Genomic DNA, 23,702 nt, shown 5'->3' with positions numbered 1-23,702 from the left:
CGTTACGTCGTGTCGTTACGAGGTGTGACGAAAAAGCTCTATAAATCATTTTCGAGCCGCGAGGAGAAATATTGGTCACGTCGACGTATGAGATTAATGTGAAACAGGTTGCACGAATGTGCTATTTCCGAGCAGCCTCTTTGACGGAAAGAGTTTTGAAATCTTTTCTCGTCCTAAACGATATCATTTCTCCAATTTTTTTGATTTCCAATACCGTTAAAAAAAACAACAAATAAATCTACGGCCATTAATATTTGAAAAAAAAAAGAAAAACGGAATCCATCGATTACACGTAAACGATTCATGAGTCGAAATAAATCGCGCTCGGTATATCGTGGTCGATTAGTCATACGGCTGAAAGGTCGATTTCATCGTTTTATTGTATTAGTCTTTTGTTTTTCCTCGTCGCCAAGCGATAACTGCGATCGTGGACGCTTGTAAATCACTAAATTCGATTCAGGAACTGTGTACATAGCTTTCGATATCGTGGGTAGGATTGTTTCCCGATTTTGTACGCTTTTTGTATAGTATCCGTGGCAAAATACGAAAAAGAAAAACGCTATTTCTGCGTAAACGATTAAAAAACATAAAACCTCCTTGATCTTTAGTTTCTCGAGCATTTGATATTTAATTATATCGGAAGAATAAATAACATTTATAGATACTAAATTCTTAGATTACATTCAGGAACATTATCACGCAGATCTTTCGGTTTCATAAAATTGATTACTGGTTTCTACACTTCTCTCATAATATCTATAACAAAATACAAACAAAACGTTACTTGCTGCACGAATGACTGAAAACATGAAACTTTTCCGATACTCAACTTTTCAATAATTTGATAATTAGTTACACAGGAAGAATAAATAACTTTCAAGTCAGGAACATTTAGCTCGTTATATATTTCCTGCAGGGCGAAAGTGGTCCGGGGAACGGATTGGAAAGGAGAGAAGAGCTATCATTTCGCTGGTAGCCTTTTATTTTTTAAAAACCGCCCTGGTGAATGGTGGCGATTTTCCCGCCTTGGAAAGGTGCGGAACCGATGGAGAAACGTTTCTTCGTGCTTTTCGCCGGTAACTGTCGAACCGTAACCGCGTACGCGGTCGGAAGTATCCCTGCCTTTCTTGTTCTCCGCGAACTAGTTCACCCTTTTCACGCACTGCCTCCATTTCTAGTGACGTAATATTATCATGTAACCGAACTCTAAACGAGGATCGAAATTGCCAGTAGCCAGCAAATCTTCTCGCGTTATACGAGATGAAGGTAAATAGATGTTGCCGGATGCTAGACTGCCCTACAATAGAACGGCTCGGCCAGTCACGATAAGATAACATCGATATGAAAGGGAAAGTGCACGCTGGAATATATAGTAAGATATTTGAGTAACTAAGCTACTCGAGTCTCTCACTCGGCTAAGTCAGCTAAGCTTCAACATCTTAACATTTAACTTTGAATTTTGCGCAGAATTACTAAAATTGTTGCGTATACGAGACTGTTAGTGTTTAATACAATAGCGACGATCGAATTTAGCAAATTACAAAAAGCAAATTGCTTAGCCTTATCCTATTAACTGAAATAACGTTATCTTAGTGTATATCGACCAATTATTGGAGGATTTGGGAGCACAGAGATAGAAATTCAGTAGGTAGGACGAGGCAGTCGTTCCACTTTCTAATTACGAAGACGTTCGTTGTCCAACAGCTTTGGTCCTCATTTCGCGCAATAATTGGCCCACCGCCAAGGACGAAGTCCAACACGAGGATTGCACGAACGACACACGGAGGATGAAAACGCAATCGGGGATGTTCGCTTTCACTCGATCGCACAATTCTATAAAAGCCTCTGAATCAGAACGATGCCACTGTCGTAATATTGGCACACGAAAGTATTTGAATATTTAGCGTATATGCAACACTTACAATAGCTGCTATATCCATATTGTAACACGTTAAATAAAACATTTTGAAGCTTTATTAATGGTGACACAAGTCATTACCATTGGCCATCGAGGGAACGTTTCCGTTACCTATATTTTATTCCGTTAGAAATACACGTTGCAACAGTTGCACGAGCAACGAATAAATAATTTACCGTGAATCTGAGAGAATATCGTTCGAGGTCAAGAATATCATCTTAAATCTGATCCTCGCAATAATTATTCCGTATTATCAAGAGGCGATCTGCAGATTTCTGCCAAGATGTTTACGTGTCGAACAATGCTTCGAAACATCGCAATAGTCTTTTCTCTTGCAGCGCGTGTAGTATATTTTTCTGATACTCTCTGAAATCGTAACACGTGCATTATACAGTTTTCTCCGGGTACACGAATCAAATTTACGTTAATCTCAGTTGTTCTCTCTTCTTCGTTAGCCACGAACAACAACGAATTCCGTAACGCCGATAGAAGGTTTCTCCTCGTTCCGGTGCACGCGGTGGCGTCGTTTCGCTCTCAGAGAACGCATTCCGTCGAATTTTCTGAACAGTCGACCTCGATTATCGCGCTACACGTTTCACAATTGCACCGTCGCCACCTTTCTGAAAGGACTCCCGGTTCACGTTCCGCAAGTCGACACGATGTTTCCTATTTCTTTCGTCTGTTCGCTTCACAAAACCAGGCTGATGAATTTTCTATTGTAATAAACCGGTCGCGTGTATTACCAATAGCGTTCCTAGAAGCAATTTACACTGACTGCAAGAAGTATGTATATACCATTGTTCTTATTACAGCGCAATACATACCGAATAATCAGGACTGAGTATATTAAATTTCATTTAGTAGTACTTTCACATGATTGAAAACATCTGATATTACGACGAATAGTACAAGCATCTTTTATAGCTACTGTATTTTTTTTTATAGCCACGGTTTGTGTAAGATTAACATATAAGCTAAAAGGAATTTTCTATCAAAATTTCAACGATGGAAATTTCGATGCCATAGAAAAATGTCGAACGTTGAATTTTAGGCGAATGGACGTTGTGTAAGCAGTAGCAGCTACATTGCAATGAACGCATTGCGTTCCCGGGTGTGCATCATATCTTCGCCGATGTCGAAATTAGGCGCCTGCGGCGTTTGCAACACGCGAACCGAAAACTCACAGAAACATAACCTGTTTGCACAAATCTGTTCACTTCGGTTCGTGTTAATTAAATTTCATTGCGTTGCACAGGCTATTAGCAAAAACTCTTAACTCATCGGCTTAATTTGTTGCAATTTTTTCTTCCGTACATCTTGCGAAGGATTCAATTTTCTATCGGAAAATTAGAAAATGTGTAACATAGCCTTTCAAAATCCTTTCTAAATATGCGATACAATAGAAGCTCTGTTTTCATTGCCAATTAAGAAACGCTTGCAGGGAAATTTCTCTGCATCGTGTAATTACCGTTGCTCGCTTCAATTTTCTAATTGTTTGGGGGCACTAACGCGGAGAGAAAAAATAGTTTTACGAGAAAACGACGGGTTTACGGTAGTACTAATACACTAGTAGCACATGACAGAAAAGTAAAAGCGAGAAGATAATATTTTGCACGGACACGATGTGGGCGTGTTGTAACAATAGCTATCTGGAGTGCAGTCGTGTGTACATGTGAGATAGGTGCATTCCACTGTACGGTGACAAAAATACTCGTGTAAATTAGCCGTTTGACTACCGTGCTTTATTACGAGCGTACAAACCTCGGTTTACTTTATGGTGGCATATAAAATTAGATTTGAAACCTATAGATATAGTTAAGAACAACTTACGAGAACAAGAAGATCATTGGAGCATAAATGCACACATGGAAGTGCACAGAAATAATACTTCTAGCTAACATCGAAGATGTTGTTATTTGCAACTGATATCATAAGATTCGAACAAATATTTAGTTCCTAGCAATATTTTAGTGTCAGTGATACCTTGAAGTGTCTTCGCAACGTAAGAGATTAAGAAAGTGAAAAGACGAGGAAGAGACAAGGAAGAGAAATTTCATTGCTGTTATCTACAAGAGCCTCGCTAATGCCAGAAATGCCAGACAATTCCGCGACACGCTTAATTTACCTAACGTGTAACGAGTCAATTTTGCGTGAATATTTCCCGAAACGATAATTCCAACGATCCTCTGTATTAGAACCGTCTACCAAACGAGCTGAAACGAGTAATTGCCTGAGAAGAGCGTTCTCCATTGGCGAAACGACGGAAAACTCCATGTACTTTCGTTCGTAGACGCGTGTTTCTCCACGTTATGCAACGAACGCATCCGGCTTCCACAGATGCGACCGAATACCATCGTCATTAATGATGTAAACGTTGGAAAAAAGCGACTGCAGAGGAACAAATCGTTTCTCTGAATATTAAACGCGGAAGCACTCGTCGGAACACTCGAGCGTACGCTTTAAGCGTTTCGCTACGCGATCTCTGCTAATGGATCCAAAACGCTATGCACTCGAGATACATCTTGTATGCTCACTTGACGCACGGAGAAACTCGAGACGCGGTCTGTTTGTGTTTGTGACAATCGAGAGATCATTGTTTTGACAAGACACTGGATTTCACTCGAAGAATTCCTCTCGTGTTCAATTCGATATCGATTGCGATCGAATGATCGTGAAATTTGTTGGTAGATAATGTTACGGAATAAATTAAGGAGCTTTCTGAAAAATGGCCTGTAAAGTCTATCGTAAATACACTTCGGGTCTAGTCAATTTGGATAAAATACAGATATTTTGTCAGTCAAAGTCGTTTGATCTGACACGTAACATCGTATCAAAATGATAGATATCAGGGAAAGTAACCATTACACTGATTTAATGATACGCTCAGTTAGATCTACATCGATGCTTATCGATCAAGCAACACGAGAACAAATCGTGTTCGACATTTTGTGATGAATCGCGCTCTGTACGAGGGATGTCGTAAGGTGTGAGATACCGGAGAACGAGCAAAACTCGCAAACCGCGGGCGAATTAGAGAGAAAATAATGAAACGGGTCGACCTGGTCTTTTATTGATCATCGAGGAGAAAGGAAACTGTTATTCTTCCTGGAAATAGTCGCAGGTTGATAAATCTATTGCTTCAACAGTTGGAGAGAACTCGTGTAAGTGTAGATTGGTACATTGTGTAGTAAAGCACCAGTATTTCACAAACTTCCAAATTGCGTATAAGAAATGTCAAACTAATTACAAGATTAGGTGAATTGCATCCACGAAAATATTTGTAGAGTCAGTGGTATACTTTCCCTGAAAAGCTAGTACTATCACCCATAAGTCATATATTTTTCATTCCGGGATACGTATTTAAAGCTTTGTGCTTGACGCGTGAACCGAATTCTGTTTAACGACGAAACAACTAACTCAATTCTACGGTTAAATTTCCACCACTTTGCGAAAATGATTTCAGATTATCGTACTGTAAATAGATGCAGCGGAAAATTAAGTCTTCGATTTAGGCCGCTTATACAATCAGCGGCACGAATGTTGATTAATTCACGCGTGGAAAACTCGACGCATATTTTCTGATTACCTCCGATTCCCGGTTTTCCTCTGCATTTCGTGCGCCGCTTTACCCCGACAAATATGCAATATGTTTACGATTATTTCGCAACGAATGCAATAAATTACATCGCCCCGCGCTCGTTCAAGTAGCCACCGTGCGCTACGTACTGTTCTCGTGATCATCGACGCGCGTTGCCTTAGATATCACAGCGGCGTGATCTATCGTCACGGTGTACGAACATGTGTGCCGTGGTTTGTGGGCGACCTCGTGCCTCTGTACCTACGATAGAACGCGCGTGACTTTTCCAACAGAATTCCTTTAAAATCGCTCTCTTCCATGTTTAAGGTGCCTCTTCAATGTCGTTTCTCTCGCCTTAAGGACAAATTAGGTTAACTTGTTTGTCTAAGAGTTGCAAAAGTTAGATTATACAAAAGTATTTTAGTTCAAAAAGAACCAGGAAAATCTCTTGAGTCATGAATTTGTGTTTCCATCTTACACTGCAATTTGTCTTAACATATTACAAGATCTTTTGTTTGTTGAAATAAGAGTGAGATTCGGATATAAAAGTTGGAGGATCGTAGCAGGCTTAAAGTATGTAGGCGTTCTGTATTCTTCGTCGTTTAATTGCACTTCCAAGGAGTTACGTTTGAATAAAATCATATTCTGAAACATTCTGTAGTAACCACTCGATAATCAGATACGTGTAGGTATTCGCGTTCGCCGTGTTACCTCGACCTTGCTTTCCTATTCCTCTCGTTCTTCTGAACGAACATACATAATGATCTTCATACGCCTTGAGATTTTCATACCTTCATCGACATATGAAGCATTTTCTGTGATTTCTCGTTTTAAAATGGGATTTTTTCACTTTTTGACAGAAGAAGATGAGCTTGGAGGAAACTGAAGATAGTATCGGTATTTGAGAAACGACTTGTCGCATTTTTCTCACCGTTCGGTTTCGGCAGCGTAATTATGGCGGATTTATTCATGCAGGCAGCTATGGCTAATTAGAACCGATGCCAATCAACTCGACTTCTGGCAGCTTGCGAGACTATATCATTAAACTGTCTTTCTCTTTTCTCGCTTCAATCAACCCCGTTGAAAGTTGTGACAAGAAAACCCAGCGTGGCGTAACACTATCCTTGTCATAGAGTATCTCGTTGGTAAATCAACGTAACGTCTCACCAGATTATGTTAGATCGAGCTATTCCATCTAAGCGATCTTTTGCAATCGTTGGTTTTAAAATTTGAAGTATCGGATTAATGGGAAAATGATAATACAAAATAAAATACGAGCCATTCGAGGCTTTTCTTACTACGATCAAACACCGACGTTATTTTCTCACCAGTCTGATACATTGGAATTCTCAGTCGGAAACTATTTACTGTGATGTATCGCAGACCGGAGTTCTCATAACGGAGCAACAATTAATCGCCTTGACATTGTGCTAGACGTTAAGAAAGAAATCGCGAGGCAATGACGTGTCACGCTGCTCACCTTGCTTTCGATACAGAAACCCGATGGAAGAATGAGCGTGCTCACGTTCATTTAAACTTTAAATAATCAGCCATGATCGAGTGCGCAATTGTTCGATAGCATTAACCGACGTTCCCAAGCCCGTAACGTCGATGGAATCCTCGTCGAGCGAACCGTAAAGTCGCGTAATGATTTCGTCAGATTTTACGTAAGGCTCGATGAAAAGCGAGAAGATCGTCATTTGTCAGATGATACAAAACACCTTCCTCCATGCTTGTTTTCAAGAGAGAAGGTGTTTCTTCTATTTCCGAATCGGCGATTCACAGAGCTTTTACGTCACTTTCACGACACTGTGTATTTCCTTTTTAAGAATTCTTTCGGGCACACGATTCCTCGTTAGGTGATAACACCTTGGGAATATTTATGGCTTTTTGCGGGGACCACGATCGAGAAGCAGGAACCTGTTGCGAGATTGAAACGTTCTGTCGAAAGAGTAATTAACATCTCACTTGTGTTACATAGTCGATGGAAACGGAAGTGCCATTGCTGCTGTTTTTTAAGGGAGTACTGTAGTTTAGAACGTCGTTTTAATCGTTTCGATAACCTATACTTTCATAAAGTGCCAACAAAAATCGATTCTTTGCAAATTCCATGCTAGAACAATACCTTAATTGGGATAGGAGTCTAAATTTACGATGTTCCATAAATCTCGAACACAATCTATTTCTGGAATCCTTTCCGCTCTAAATGCCATAAATACCTACGAGCACGTAGCAGAAATAGTTATCTACGAGGCAAACAAATCAATTAAAAATAAAATCATTGCAATTCATCAGAATCGAATGGAACAGTTCGCGGTAAAGTGCCACCGTATTGCGATTTGCCCTCAACATTCCCCATAATTTATCCTAGTTAATTTATCAAGTAACACTTTTAATCATACCTTATCGTTTAATGGCGAATGTTAAGAAAGTCGGGTGACTTTAGATCGGATGGAAACGTTGAATAGGCAACCTGTATACAATCTGTCAGGATGGTGATTTTATTCCGTGGCTATTGTCCCATAAATTCTGCTGCATTGTTAACGCTCGTAAAAATTGTCATGTGGTTTCAACTCTATATAAGACTTTTCTCGATCGTAAATCATCCGCACGAGGTTACCATTCTGCGGTTAGGCGTGTTTTCAGATCGTTTAACGAAACTTTCGAATCTCGTTGACCGTTCTCCGTTGTATAGTAGAATTCGCGACGTTAATAACGACGCAGCTTCCGATACTGGAATCAGTTTAGAGCCAATATTCTCGTCGAATCGTTGCAATCGCCTCTAGAGACTTGATTAAAACTGATTGCAAGAATTTCCATTTTTATTTATGGCATATTTTTTTCGCGAGACTTTTAACGTTTTGCGCAAAGATTGAGAAACAGTGAAAGCAGATTCGAGAATGTAATAATTTGTCCGCGATGCTGGATACGTCAGTTAGTTTGTCGAACGTTTTATAAGCACAAAAAGGATAGCTAAAAACAGAGGGACATACGTGTTGATCTACTGGCAGTGAAAAAATTCAAATAAAAAACGAAGCACGTATTGAATCAATCTGTTTATTTCAGACAATTCTGGTGACCTTGGTTTTAATGAGCCTGGCAGTGGCTTCGTCCCAGGACTACAGTCAGCTGTTCGCAGGATTCGGGCCTTACCTGAGACAATCAGCGGTAATGCGAGATCCACGATCGAACAGAGGTGAGTATGTTAATTATTTATCCTCGAAACCCTTCTCATGTTCTCGATATACTACCTTTCAATCAATTCGATCAATTCGACGCGGGTCTTGATTCCAATTCCAACTCGAACCCTGTCGGTCATAATTTTCGCCACGAGTACGAAGCATCGATTTGTGAACTCGCGGTTAATTCCATATCCGCTGTCCATGTTCCCGACGAAGCGTGACGCTGCTACTAAACGAGATTATCTTTGCATTCCAAAGGTTCGAAAGCAAGCACAGAAATTACGATAAATAGCGGAAGAGGGAACTAATCACAATAGTCTGATCGATATCGAGCGCGTTGCGTTTACCAGTTCAGGTTTATGGACGTTCAGTTAAACTAGCAATGGCTCGTGATTAGAATAATTCGTTTCAGGTAAAAGGAAAGTGGTCGTATATGTTCCAGTCAGTTTCTCGATCGATTTCTACAAGCTGTCGTGAATCATCGCGTGTTATTTTAAACTTGGTCAATCAATTTTAGAAACTTTATGGTATTTCACGTCCATCAACTTGAAATCTTGCAATTTACGATTGACGGATAGAGCGTCGTTTGTCACGATAATGAGGCCTCTCGTCGCTTGTTCGTATTCTAAAGTCAACGTTGCAGCTGTGACATTTGCCTACGCCATGTGTGCGAGCCGATGCACGCGTAACCAGGATACGCGATCCTTGCGATCGAATGGAACGCGGCGCGTTTACGCACGGAATGGGTGCCAAGTTCAGTCTCGCCAAAGTGTTGCTAACAGTGCGCTGAATCGTACTGAAACTGGTCGTTTTATAGCGACCGAGTATTAGATAACAATTTTTTCTTCCTTCCAGAATTCTTCAAACACAACTCTACGTTATTGTGCATGGAGACTGGAACTAACTAGATTATGAGAAAAAGTAAGCCGACTGCGTAAAGAGCTCGGCTCATTAGCGAAACATAGATAGAAGTATGGCGAGTATATAGTAGCTTTGATCAGTTCGTTAGCCTCTCTTAATTAACCGGAACAATTGATCAGGTGTTTGCCACTGAACGTCGCAATTTCGTAACAGTTTCTCGTGACGCGATAAACATCGCAGAGTTTGTTGCACGCTATTTCCACGCTGTACATTAGCAGAAACCATTATCTCGTATTGGCATCGATTAATAATCATTCACGCAAATTACTTCCTTATTCAGGCAGAGATTTCTACTGGCTTTCCTTGATAGCTTGTTACCGAGAAAATAACGAAGTTTATAAATGACAATATACAGAATCACATTGATAATCTTCCATAGCTGATCGTCTTACTGTGTACTGTAATTTAAATGCCCATGACGCCATCATTCATCAAAAAGGTCGCGGAGAATTATCGTACATGAGCATTGTGAAACGTGATTCATATTTCTGCTTCTGATCGTGATCGAACAATCGATTTAAACTAGACCAAACACCGTCAAAGAAACGAAATATCACAGCGATGCAAGAGAAAGACTTACAGAAGCCGTGAAGGTCGGATCACAGATTATGCAAAGAATTTCGTAATCTCGAAACGATTCCTTAAGTGGTTTTCGATTTGTTTATTCTCAATAAATACAGCCATTTCTGTATTTTATCATTGAATTTGTACTTCTTCTAATTTCTAACTGCGAATTTCGGCAGTCATCTTAAAACTTTTAAATGTGAGATAAAAACCTACATGTAGAGGATTACTGATAAAAAATATATAGATCAAATATCTTTCAGAAAATTTCCAAAATTTATTCTAAAAATTTCACCAAAATCAGCGATTGATAGTTTAAAAATTTCATTGAAAATAGACAGCTGTGTAATTTCGTTGACTGGTAACTTGAATAATCAGGAGTCACGGTTTGACAGGCATCTAACGAGCTCACTTAAAGCGTGTTTATGATTTTTCATAATCGTTGCATTCGTGGGAATGGAGTTGAAACTAAGATATCGTGTCTCATTGAAATTCCTGTGCATTCGGGCCGACGGACGTGGAAACGGCGAGCGTCGAAATGATTGAACGTACAGTTTGATGAGTGACGGCTTCAGGCTTCGCGCAGTAGTCAGTTTTGCATACTGTGAAACGTGCAAGAGGTAGATTAATCAGTCGAGGATAATTGAAAAGCTGTAGAAATTGACACTGCGTTGGAGGTGAGACACGTTAGTGGATCAAACAGTTCTTGTAGAAATTATAGTTTACCACTGTAATGTAATAATTTGGTGTCAACTTTCCTCTTAACAGTGTTACGTTCTTTGGATAATTTCCGATCGTATCGTATTTTTCTATCGTTGGAAAATGTGTTTTCAATTTGAGGAAAATATAAAGGAATTAACGCGCGATTTCTTGTTGCAATTGTATGGCAATGACTTTCTTAAAACGTTAGAAATTTCTTTCGCGATTGAAACTAACGCGAGTTTGAGACAGAACACGTTCGAAAACCGGATCAGGGTTAAATAATTGAGTTTGCAACTACTTTCAAAATGTTTAACGAGGATGATTTTTCGTTCAGGTCCAGTGCTGTTCCCTCCGGGTCCCCCGCCAAATAGCGCGGACACAAGCGGAGTGATAGTAGGCGCAAGCGGATACGGATTCGTGCCACCCAACCAAGGTAAATCGTCGATTGGATTCTGAAGGGAAAATGAAACCGCTTTCGTGACGCAGAAGCAGAGAATGGCAACGAGTCTGCTCTTAAAATTCAGACCTTCACCAAAGACTCCCCGCGGCGAGCAGTAACTTTTGGGGGTGAAACTAACCCCGAGCACTTGTCGCCGTCCTTGTGCACCTAACTTGTGAATAAAACACTATTTATTTGTTGTCACACACGTCAGATAACCCAGCCTTTTCCTTCGTTTACTTGAACATGTCCTCATGCTGCATGAAGATCTCTTTCATTGAGTATGAATGATCGATTACACCGTGTAATTAGGGTGTGACTGAAGGGACACACGAAGATACTTGTGTTCATTGACACGTGCCGACTGTGTCAATTCATTGGAATCGTTTCATCATGCTGTTCATTAAACGACTCACATTCATTACGGTAACAATACTGTAATCTCTAGATTGCGGTTGTTTATCCTAGTTCACATTTCTTTTGAGCGCCACTAAAGAAATTGAACTTAGACGGAGTACTGTTTTCTCGGTTCTTACTTATTCCTGCTGCCATCGTCGAATTTTTATATTTCACACTTGCGCTTCCTTTGGCAAACAAAAAAGTTTTTGACGTTTTAAGAACACGTTCGATGTAATATTAAAACAAGAATTTTCTCATATTTTGTTCAAACTTGTCATATAGCGTTGGACAAATAAAAATGGATTGAAAATGGCAGAAAGAATGTAGCAAGGTTAAATTTTTGATAAGTGCATAAACATCCGCAATCTAGTAATTTCCGTAACAAGACTTACCTACTCTACTTCGTCACTTTTAAATAACCTACGTGCTGTTGAAGAGCTCAGAAATTACACCGAATATCATTGAATATTCTCAATTCAACATATAGAGGATACGTTTGCAATCCTTGGCCGCTTCCGTGAAAGGCGTTCCATCTCGTTCATGATCGTGAACTACACAAAGGTCGACGTCCCTGCTCCCTGACCTTTCTCAAATGTCAAACACTGCGTTAAAACGCGGAAGATCGTAATATATAAACGAACATCTAATCTTCGAAGCATCAATTCCAATATTATGCAAATTTCTCGAGTCACACGAAACTTGTAAATATGGAAACACAAGACTCTTGTTCCTGCACTAACCCACGAGTTTCTCATGCAGTCATATATTACTAATACAATAGATATTGTTTGTGCTAGTTGGTGCTAATTAGTACACCCGATACTTGTCCAATTTGAAAGTGCGTCTTAACGTACGAAATTCTACTAACATTTTGTAAATAAGACATAGAAGTTGGCACGTAGAATGGTGACGTACAGGTAAGCTTAGTCTAGCATTAATTTTAGAATCTGAAGATAGATAGAGTTTGAGAATTGTTTTAGGTAAGTATTGGGTTGTAACGTAAATCCGTGTCCCGTTTTTGTATTTACTATACGAACTAAGAAAACGGGACGAACGTATGCTACGGTCTGATAATTACGGAATGATAAATCCGGATTTTTTTCAGATAATATTCATGTAACATTTTGTTTCACTTTCGATCGTCTTAAAGGAAAAATGTTACAAAACGAGAAAGTTATTCGCTATATTCGGAACATCGATTATTAGGTTATTTAATAGGCCGCGTCGACAAAATATTCTACGCACTTGGAATTTAAAAAGAATTAATAAATATAAAAACTCGGTATTTTGAACTTGTCAGAGTTTTGCACCCTCTTAAGAAAAAGGAAAAAAATCTTCCTCCTTATGAGTCGAACCTGCGAAACAAACAAGCCACCCCTAAAATCCCCGACGCTGACGGCGATATTTTCGCAGAAAATACCGATTCGGTTCTCGCATAAATCACATCACCGAGTAATCCACGCGCAAATGGAAGCACCGAGGGCTTCCTCTTCCGGGATTACGTCGCCGGGATCCCCTCCCCCTTCTCTCTCTCTCTTTCTCTCTCTTTTTTTCTCTGGTTGATTCTCCCGGCAGAAGTTACGCGAACGAATAAAAATTTCCTCTCGTCCTTCATTATCGAAATCGTGCCGTGCCCGCCATTGGTGATCTTCGTCGTTAGGCAGAGAACAAGAGAAAGAGTGAGAGAGAGAGAGAGAGAGGAAGAGGAAGGGAATACCGGTTTCCTCGAAGAGGAGTCAGGCCTTGGGATTCACTTAAAGAACAGTGTGACGGGGAGTCAGTGAAAGTGGTTTCGTTGGCCTCGTGACTTAAACTCGTTTACGCGTAACCTCGGCTTAGGTACTTCGCAAGGCGTAACAGGTGTTACGAGGTCAGCCGGGTCAACGACAAGGTCGTCGCTTTTAGTGTCACGCTGGAAATTGTACCTCCGCTCGGATCAATGTTCCTCGACTTCCCGATTCTCCGTCTCACGGTCAAGTTCGCGGTTTTAGGCTTTCTTTTCTTAACACTACGACGGCTGTAAAGTTTCAAACGTAGCTTTCTTTAGTGGCTGCCGTATTTTCATCAAGAATTGATAAATTACGGTTTCTCTTTCATGCGATAGATCGTAGAATATTTTTCCGCATCTATAAATTTAACAATCGTGTCGATGAATTTAACAGTAGAATTAAAACGTTCTTCGGGGATTTCAAAGATCAGAAAGTTTCTCCTGTAACGATGGAAATCGTATAACTTGGGTTGTTAAAAAAAAGTCAATTTAGAATATCTTTTGATTGTATGAGAGAATCGCATCGTTCTTCGGAATAGAAAATCGATTTGCATTTTTCAGTGGTAGAACGCAACCCTGAAAGCGTTAACCAGTCGCGTAACGACGGCAATTTTGAATTTTATAATCGTTAACAGGCGCAATTACTCGTTGCTAGGCTTTCGCCGTTTTCTTTATCGTGACTCAACGCTGCGAACGAAACTGATATTTAATTTGTTCATCAAAGTAGACTCGTAATACGATTTCGAGTAATCGTAACGAGTTGTTATTTAATCCGTTATGAATGTGTAATGGGTGCAATTTTACAAGCATGCAGTATACTCGCGAGACAGGTTCGATCGGTGTGCAAACAGTTTCACGAATCGTTGCGCGACTTTCATACGCTGTCATTATGAGCAATAACAGTTAATCGAATTACCGAACGGACCACTTAAAGAACTATGCGCACTTTTGCCTGCAATACAATCGCAAATATTTACTCAGTTAATGAAAGTTTATTGAAAAGTGTGGCAGTGTAAACTACCTTACATAATTGCAGATATATAAAATATACTCGTACTTCTCTTTAATGGAACTTCAGAATTTAATTATCGATCTTATCTCAGACAGCAATACGCAATTTAGTATTAGAACGTTCAACGAGTTCGTGCCGTCCGTTTAGACGCTTTCAGCTTTGATTTCATTCTCCTATTTATTTAATACCGAAGGGTAATTGATTTTGCACATTCAAGGTTTCAGGCACCTGTTGTACCAATAGACTTTCGATTTCATCCAACAGACCATGAATTCTGTCCGCGGCTACGTAAGATCGTCACAAAGAAAGTAGTTGATTTCCAAGATTAGAACTTTTTCTCGAAACCTATCAAATTATCTTCTACGATACTAAAACGTCTGTTCCGAAGCTGACGACGATTACCGTCGTGGCGCTTTAATGTCAAGAAAACGTGTTAAAAGTTTCGAACCATGATTGCCTGGAGATTCGTCGTGCGGCATCAAGATAACTCGAAAGATTCACTAGCAGTGAGATAAGTAGGGCAAAGCATAATTTAATTCAGCCGCGCGAAACAGCCAGGCCAGGCCTCGTTTTCGTTAATGCTTAGCGACGAAGGTGGGTCGTTAATATGGAGATCGTCCATTCCGATGTTGTCTGCGCGTTATTCTGCGAAGTTCTAACGATGCTACCGTCTCTCGTCGAGCTTTTAACGGGCCGCGATATCGGCCTGGTCCGCCTTTTCGCGCGGAATAATCGCGCGGAAGGGACGTAATTACGGGGTGGAAATCGGGGACAAATTCCCGGGACACTGGGAGCTACTTGAGTCGAGCACGATTTAGGTGTTAATGATATAGTTTCGCGAACGACCGGCTGCCAGTGAAAGTTCGATCGACTTCCCTCTGCCCTCTGAACGTCTATGATCGAGAATTGATGGTGTCGTCGTGTCGGTAAGAGAAAGGGAAACGAGACTCTTCGGTGCACGTGTTGCCCCGTAACTCGAATCGATCGTTAAACTTGAACCACATACACGACTTCTACGATTTCTCCACTATTCTCCAGACGCAATGCATCAAGCACCGCCCTGAAGTTAAAATCTTTTCAAAATTCAATCAATGCAAACCGGAAAAAGACCGCATCGTCGAAAAGCAACCCTTGCTTGGTACTAGCACTCTTCTCTAGCCTGTTCCACTCCGAGGGGGCCTAAATTTACGCGTAGCATGGCGCCCCTTCGACTGCCTAATGGATCCCACTGCCGTCTCCCTCTTGGTTAACTTTATTGTCAGCGCCGCGGTCGGCCCAGTACTGGAGCCAACGGGCAGAAAAGCGAGCACTTAACAGTCAAAGGGAGAGAGAATATCGGATGTGGATGAGGTAGGGTGGCTTGGGTGACGAGGGTCTTGTAATTAGCAGCTTTGAAGTGGTCCCGGGGCTGACTTCTCATTACCGGTGGTCAGGTGTTCCAGCGATTACTCGCGGAAACGAGGCTCTGCCGGTTAGCCGCGCGATCCTTCATGAAAATCGCGGCATCTCGAACTCTGCCGCCTCGACAATGAGCACCCTGTTTCGCAGGAATATGCAGGATTGAACGACTGTTGAAAGAGCGGTGTTGAACTAGAAAACCAAGAACTTTGCTACATGATGAGATTTGATAAGAATGAGATAATGTATGATTATGGTGATTGGTAGCGGTTCGGTATTTCCAGAAGCTGAGTAAGATTATTTTTTATATTTTGTTGCAGCTTTCTACAGGTATTTTTACTATTAACGATGGATAAAGAAGGTAATGGAAGTAAAAATATCGAGAGATTCGTGATTACTGCGTCATCATCAACGAGGAAGTGGTGAGGCATGGCAAGGAGTTCTCAAGAAATTGACGAATCCGTGGCAAGGAATAATTTAGGAACAAATAATCCTGCGTCCAATTTTGTATTATATTGTATGCTTTAATTATTTTTATGCTGCCTGAAGAGTTTCTAAACGTGTTTCTAACGACACTCAGGAGTATCCTTAGCAGTATTTGTACAAAGAAGTACATATCTTAAACTAATGTATCGTTAACGTTTTATACAAATAGCGTCAATGTAGCAATCCGCAACAGCGGAATCTCAATTATTTAGTCCAAAATTTTGCTTCACGATAAAATCTCATAGAATACTAACTGCGCTCCAATTTATATATTGTCGGAACAGAATTCATTGCTAGAAAGGTGACATAAAAGTAAAGTATTTAATAAAATAGGAATATTACAATAATTCGATGAAATTACGTTTAAAGTAAATCTACTTTAACCTCTTTCTTAATATGTAATGGAGATTCCCCGGTTGTTAATATAATAAAAGTATAATATCTAGAATCGTTCGCTAAAAGTCGCGTACCTTTATTGATGTAGAAAGGCAGTTTACGCTTCAAACATTTACCGTTCGTCGTCGTCGAGATTGCAGCCCCTACTCAATTTCCTGTACATAAACAAAGCAGATAGAAATCGAGAAGGCAAACATCAATCATTCTACGAGCACATGCAAAGTAGCCCCTTAAAAGACGCGTGAAATTAGCGTCGTAAATATACGTAACTTCCTTGTAACGCTGTTCTGTATCGATTTTAATACACGATACACAACGCGATCGAGTTGTTTCCAGGATTTGGCCTACGCGATTTCTCAAACGTGCTGTCGCGGTGCACGCATGCCTGCCTCGCTTTATTACGTCACATCTCCATCGATCGACCGATTGTCGGCCGTACAGCTCGGCTTAGTCATAGGCTGCACTTGAAATCGAAATGCGCGAGGCATGTAACCGGCACGCGATGCATGGGCGGGAAAATTGCGGATTGTTCCGTCGACTCGGAATACCGTTCATCGATCACAGGCCAATCTGGTTCGACCACCAGTCACGGTTGATAAGCATAATCTTAAGTACATAGAACTGTACATAATTTTTGGTCCAATAAAATTACTTTGTTATTAACGAGAACGTATCCTGGTGAATATTATGCCGTAACCATGAGAATAATATACAGTGGTTTGCGAAAGTATTTGAACGCTTATGATAGAAAACTTCGATGTCAATATCATGTGTATTGTATAAAACACTTTGAAATCTCATTAGCATTAGCTTAACTTTGAGAGCGACTATTTATCCCAGTAGAATAGTAAGCAAGTACTACTTATCTGTATACAACGTGTATAACCATTAAGAAAAGTTATAATAAGAAGTACGCTGAGAAGACGATCGACACTTGATTCGCGTCATAACACGGTTCCCGATCGATTCGCGGTGAAACGGCATCTGACGATAACGAGACACGTGCAACGAGAAACCCTTTACCACGGAGTAATTACCTCTGATTATCGAGTCCGATTCGCAAAGACGGTCTCGTTAACGTAATTACGCGCAACGCGGCCACTATCTTCGTAGCTCGGCGCAGCGATGGATGAAGCATGCATGGGAAATTAAACCGCGAAATCGTGCGATCTCGTACCGCTTCAGCGCGTGTTCGCATACCGACGTGATGAAAATTTTGTTACGAGATCGTAAGAGTGCACTGTAAACACGATACTATGCGTGTAATTGACTCTTATAACGGTGATACGGAAGATTTCAAGAAATCGGCAAAGTTTATATAAAACCGCAGAGAAGCTCGCGCTTCGGTATGTCGGTGGCTTCCTGCTTAATTTATGATCTGGAAACGGCCGTAAAGAAACGAGACAGCGATCATTGATCGGGTAACATCGACGACACCCGCTCGATGAAATCGTAAAACAAGATTGATTCCCGACGAGTATATCCAAGTTTGTCGACGAGGCGAGCATCTAGTCAAGAATTAGACGGCTTAGCAGGATATTCAAAAGCGTGCGGAGAACGTTAATGCGTCGTTCCATCCCGCGGGGAACGAAGAATCAACGGCATTCTGCACGCCTCCCAGGAAGCTAATGGCTGAGTCAGCGCGGTTAATCTCCCCTTTTCCTTCTTTTCCCCCATGAATGATTAACGAGGCGTCCATTAGATCATTAAGATTTGCCGTGGTTCCAATTTACTTGCCTAGACACGCCACAGTCTTAATTACGAATGTCTTGTCTCTCTCTCGGAGAAACACGCGGAATTTTCCTGTCTGACCAACGCTGTCCTTATCTACTTACCGACTAAGAGCGACTGGATGGAACTTGGACGATAAAGATCGCAGTGTCTACCGACGTATAACATTATATCTATGAAAGTATAGAAGAAATTTACATTATACGCGAATCATGGTTACCTAAGTTTTTTTTATCTCATATCCGTCTATATCCGTTTCTGTTGTTCGATTCTATCGTAACGATTTTTACGATTGTATTTCTCCATTGAACATTCTCTACATATTCTTACGTCACAATGAGCATGCACGTAATGATCGATGCGAAGGCAATCACACGGAAGAAAGCGTGTGTAGTAAACCGGAAGCAAAATCGATACAATTACATGGAATTAAAGCAATTGCATTAGGTAGCGGCGAGCACGAGGATACGGAGGAAGAGAGAAGGTAATAATAGAAGATACGTGCGCGGACCATGAGGGAAAGCAACAATTCCCAATCACAGTCGGCGATTCGTGTCTCGACTATAAACCCACATAATTCGACGAGCTGTTGGAGCTGTTCGAACACGAAACATAGGCGGCCTAGACTTTCCATGGATCGGCGTCGCGTTATGTCACCAAAGAACTACTTTTGCCCGGTTCATCAATCGGTATCGCGAGATTCCAGCCCGTCGAGCAAACAACCTATCGATTATCGTGGCCAGCCTGCATTTCACTGGTTTCCCATGAAACGAATTTATCGGAAGCCCAGCGAATAAGTAAACTGTAAACCGGCTGTTTGGCCCGGCTGAAACTTCGATGATCGGATTATTCGCCGGTTCTCGGGACATCACGCCGCGGTTCGCCACACGAAATTACGTTTAGAGTTTGGGTCGACTTGCTCCGTTACATCTACCTCGCAAAGCTACGGGAGCATAAAGTTATTTCCAACTAACATTCAAGGTACAATGGCTCTTTGAACATTTATCAAAACATTTTATCAGTGTATTATACGAAACATTTTGAAATTTCATTAGTATTACGATAAGATACGACTACACGATTGTATTTGCCAAGATCCTATCGACAAAGTTTCGAACGAATTTGAAAGCTTCTGCGAACGAACAAGCAGAAAAGTTTTCTACAGAGTATATATAGTAAGAGTTCAAGCAACACTTTGTGTGCCATTAGTAAGGTGAAAACGAGAGACATCATTTTTTTCACGGTATACTAATCTAGTTTTTGCGCTAGTTTTGCCGTTTACGCCTCTATAAGAAGGAAATCTAACGTGAAGGAAAGAAAAAGTAAACATTCTATTGCGTAAAGGATTATGAATATTTATTCAACTGACTATTAACTAGATTTTACTCACGCTGTTGCGCCATACTTCCCTGTCTATGTAAACTGGTTTCCCTGTAAAATAAACAAGCGAAACTTTCTTCCCGACCTGGTAGCGATTCCTAAGGAAAAATGTGCTCATATTGCGAGATATATATGTATGTCGGGGAAGGAGAAGCTGGTTCGACCACTTTTAAGATATCAGCGAACGAGACCACTTTCGGGACACCCTCGTGAGGAATGGTCACGGATTATCGCGTCCAACTCGTTGACTGAATAATAACTTGTCTCTTATTACATAACGAAGTTGCACGTGGCTCGGCGAATCGATATCGCATACAGATACCAGAGCGTGGAAAGCGTCGCGTCGCGGGAAATATAGTGCGGCTAAGGAAATTATCGATGCACCACTTCGATGGAATGCCTCTGTGACAATGTTCTCGCGATTTTTTGGCAGACTTTTGCGAATGTTTCTCTTTTTAGCGAAACCTGCAGATTTTCCATTATCCTCCAGATCAAAATAGAATTTTCTTCGTTATGACTTTGTGTTTTTTTAAGAGTTAGGTGGATTATCATTTGCGAAAGAATATTGTTTAAGAGACAATAGGTAATTGATCGAAAGATTAGTGAAGTGTGACGAGGCAGATTGTGAGAGTAGGCTCTGGCGATTTGGAAATAATGTACCTATTCTATTGATTTTTTTTCATCAATGAATCAAATTGTTAAGTAACATGAAAGACAATGTAGTACGGAGACAAAGACAATGTTAAATGAGATCAAAAGCTTAGAACTTAAATACTATGAAACTACAGTGTAGAACGGAGTTGAATGTAACGTGAGATACAATGTAAAATGGAATTAGCTGAAACGAGGAATTTCAAGTTTGAATAGCATAAAATATAGAGCAGAATCGTGTTAACTGATGGTTAGATCTTGCAAATCTAAGTAATACGAAATACGGACCAGAAGCTAGCTTCCACCTTATATAATTTGAAATATTGTACAGGATGGAATTAGCTGAGACTAGAACCAAGAGACACTTACCTTTCTCTTACCATCGAGGTGCAGTATCGATCCAACCGATCTCGAGGAACACTGTAGTATTTGCTAACAGGTGCCGCTTGAAGTATAAACTGGTGAAAGTATGTAACTTCGTGAAACACTTTTGGCGGCAAGAGATCGAGACGAATTATATTAACTAAATATTATCAAACAGATCGCATTACATTGGCGTCTGAAAATTAGAAAAATTGGATCTAATAGGTAGCTCTCGTGCAAATGATTAGTCTGAATCGAAGTAAAGTCCGCTCACCAGTTCGGAAGACCGTCAGTTAGCAGGTATCGTCAGGTCGACGACATAAAATCACGTTAGCGAAACGACGAAGCCTATCAGTCAGTTCTGGGGTTCGTAGCGCGGTTCTAGGGTCAGCCTTTTAAGCCGTTGACGCGATTACGTCCATTTTAGGAAAGCATTAGGCGTCTCCTTGTGATTCTCGTCATTCTTTTTTACCTCGTTGATTCGTGCAAGCTACGAATTCAATACATCATACGTATGGTATGTAGAAATCAAAATTTCACAAATCGTAAAATATAAATTTCAAGATACCCTGAGAATTCTCAAAATTCGACGTAGACGAATCTTCGTTCGTTCAAACTCAAAGTCTCTGTTCAAGTATGCTCCATCGATTCCATTGGAATCGCAAGAGTAACCAATCCTTTTTTACACCCTCATGTTCAAAGGCTACAGAAGGAAGGGGAAATGTTGAAGCGGTTGGGAGAAAATCCGCGAGGCAGAAGGGCCGAATTCATTATTAAAAAGCCGAAGCGAAGGCTGTGCCGTCCCTTTCATCTTCCCTTCGGAAGCCAGTGCATCAATATTCAAGCAGCGATGCGCCTCTTCGTATCGCGACAATGTCAGGTAGTTTACTTTATATTTCACAACACCCCGCCATCAATCCAGTCCCCCCTCCCTTCTGCATGGTTATAAGATCCTTATCGCGTCTATTCAAAGGCCGAGCCGCGCGAGCCTGCGAAAATAGAGATTCGATTCACCTTCCCTTCCGCCTTTTCTCCCTCTTTTTCGTTTTTTCTTCTCTCATTGCCCGCTCTCAAGCAGATTCTGACGGGGATCGTTTGAAAGGGACGCCCTTCCGGTCCCCGCTGGTCCGCGGCCTTCGCTCGATCTCGCGTCTTGAATAGAAAGATCGAACTACTCTAATCGGAAGATTACGAATAGCCGAGCAGATTAAAATTTTTATACCAAATGGATAATTTAAATACCAAAGATATCTTTCGCCCATTAAATATTACAACGAGTAGCGTACTTTGGATATTCTAGATATGTATGTTTAACGAATGTTACACGAATAAATTTTCCGACCTTAATACGTTTTGTAAAATCGTTCAATTTTCATTGGACTGTAGTGCAGGACATACGGTGGCTCGTTCTTCCTTCCTGTCATCGTATTACTACTTTTTCAATTCAGCAATTACTCGCACGGAGAGCTGTGGGTGTATTAATTATTCGACCGATTAAACTTTGATCCGCGACAGCGAACGCTGGTGAAACTCAAAGCGAGAATATTTTATAGGTACTTGCCAGATACAGAGTGTAAAGCCGAGAGTATAAGACAAGCACTCGGATGATTGAACGTCAAAACGTCGTGCCGACGATGACGACGACGACGCGGAATCCGCTTTGCAATCTAACCTAATTGAATGTTCGTAAAGCGGAATACTTAAAAGAGAGCTGGAGGACGAATAATCGGGATTATTCGTGAAAGGTAGCATGCCGATTTACGTCGTATTTACGTGGCCTTTCTCTCTTTTCGTTGAATTATGCTCAACAGGCGAAACTACGATTTCTTTATAAGATCTCTGTGAAAATTTTAAGATACGGTTTCCATAAGTTAGACGAAAGAATCGATTCGCAAATCCTCGAAGGAGCACTTTGGTAAATTTGCCAGAGAGTCTCAGAACCATTGGGAGGAGTCGCATTGCCTCGTGAATCGAGCGGAGAAACGATCGTTTCGGGGCCTATTTGAAAGCCGAAACGAGGCAATGTAATGTCAAAGGAATTAAGCATTGAAAAGGTGGAATATTCTCGAGTATACTCGAAGCAGAACCGAAAATTGTAAAAATTTCAGTACACTCTCAATTTTATGTGGTAACACTGTTGAAATTGACCGAAGTGCGCAGACAATAACGAATATATAATTAGAAGCAGTACTTCATACCATTTCATGGAGAGTTAGGAGATGATATATTCGAATTATTTATTAAAAGATAGCAGTAACTTGCATTAACGTCGGAAGTTCTTCTACCAGTTTAACATTTCTCGTTATCTTCTTCGCCTGCGGTCGACAATTGTCAAAACAAAAATTATTGGAGTATAATTTATCCGTAATTTCGTAATTAAAACACTGCTGGTTTAAAATAAGCAAGTGTTTGAATACTTTTAAACAAAATCGTATTTATTGTTGATTCGAGGCAAACAAAAGCGTCTGGAAGAACTCGATTCTTACAAAGTTTGCGCGCTCTCCCGAGCAACGAGACACGATCTTGGTATCAAACGCTCGTCCCGTCGATCGAAGAAAAAGAAATTTACGATGGCAATTAGTGCGGCAACGTCCCGCGAGTGTTTAGTTGAATTTTAGTAGCCATTATCGTAGTTCCCGCGACGTGAGCCTCGTCCTCTCCCTCGACGAATTTTTACTGCGAGCCTCGGCCCGCGTATTACTTTCCTTTCCCCTCCTTGGGCTTTTACGAGGACTTGTATGGGCTAGGCGAACACGAGGGGAGGGAAAAAGGAAGAACCCCAACGAAGAAAACCACGGAGAAGCAATTAGTCGTA

The 23,702-nt window shown here is 40.8% G+C and overlaps 1 protein-coding gene across 2 annotated transcripts in view; it reads left to right on the top strand.

The window, feature by feature from the left end:
- LOC122575574 overlaps positions 1-17,431 on the top strand; it is a 36,246-nt gene extending 18,815 nt beyond the window's left edge. For both annotated transcript variants that reach the window (XM_043744673.1, XM_043744671.1), the window contains 3 exons: positions 8,562-8,691; positions 11,199-11,297; positions 16,201-17,431. In XM_043744673.1, coding sequence (XP_043600608.1) covers positions 8,562-8,691; positions 11,199-11,297; positions 16,201-16,226 — 255 coding nt within the window. In that variant the 3' untranslated portion in view covers positions 16,227-17,431. The remainder of the gene's footprint in view (positions 1-8,561; positions 8,692-11,198; positions 11,298-16,200) is intronic.
- Positions 17,432-23,702: the final 6,271 nt, after the last annotated feature.

This window comes from Bombus pyrosoma, linkage group LG15 (assembly GCF_014825855.1).
Source record: "Bombus pyrosoma isolate SC7728 linkage group LG15, ASM1482585v1, whole genome shotgun sequence".
In the NCBI taxonomy this organism is placed as follows: domain Eukaryota; kingdom Metazoa; phylum Arthropoda; class Insecta; order Hymenoptera; family Apidae; genus Bombus; species Bombus pyrosoma.
The sequence above is the reverse complement of the archived record's forward strand: the minus strand, read 5'-3'. Positions and strand labels throughout refer to the sequence as shown.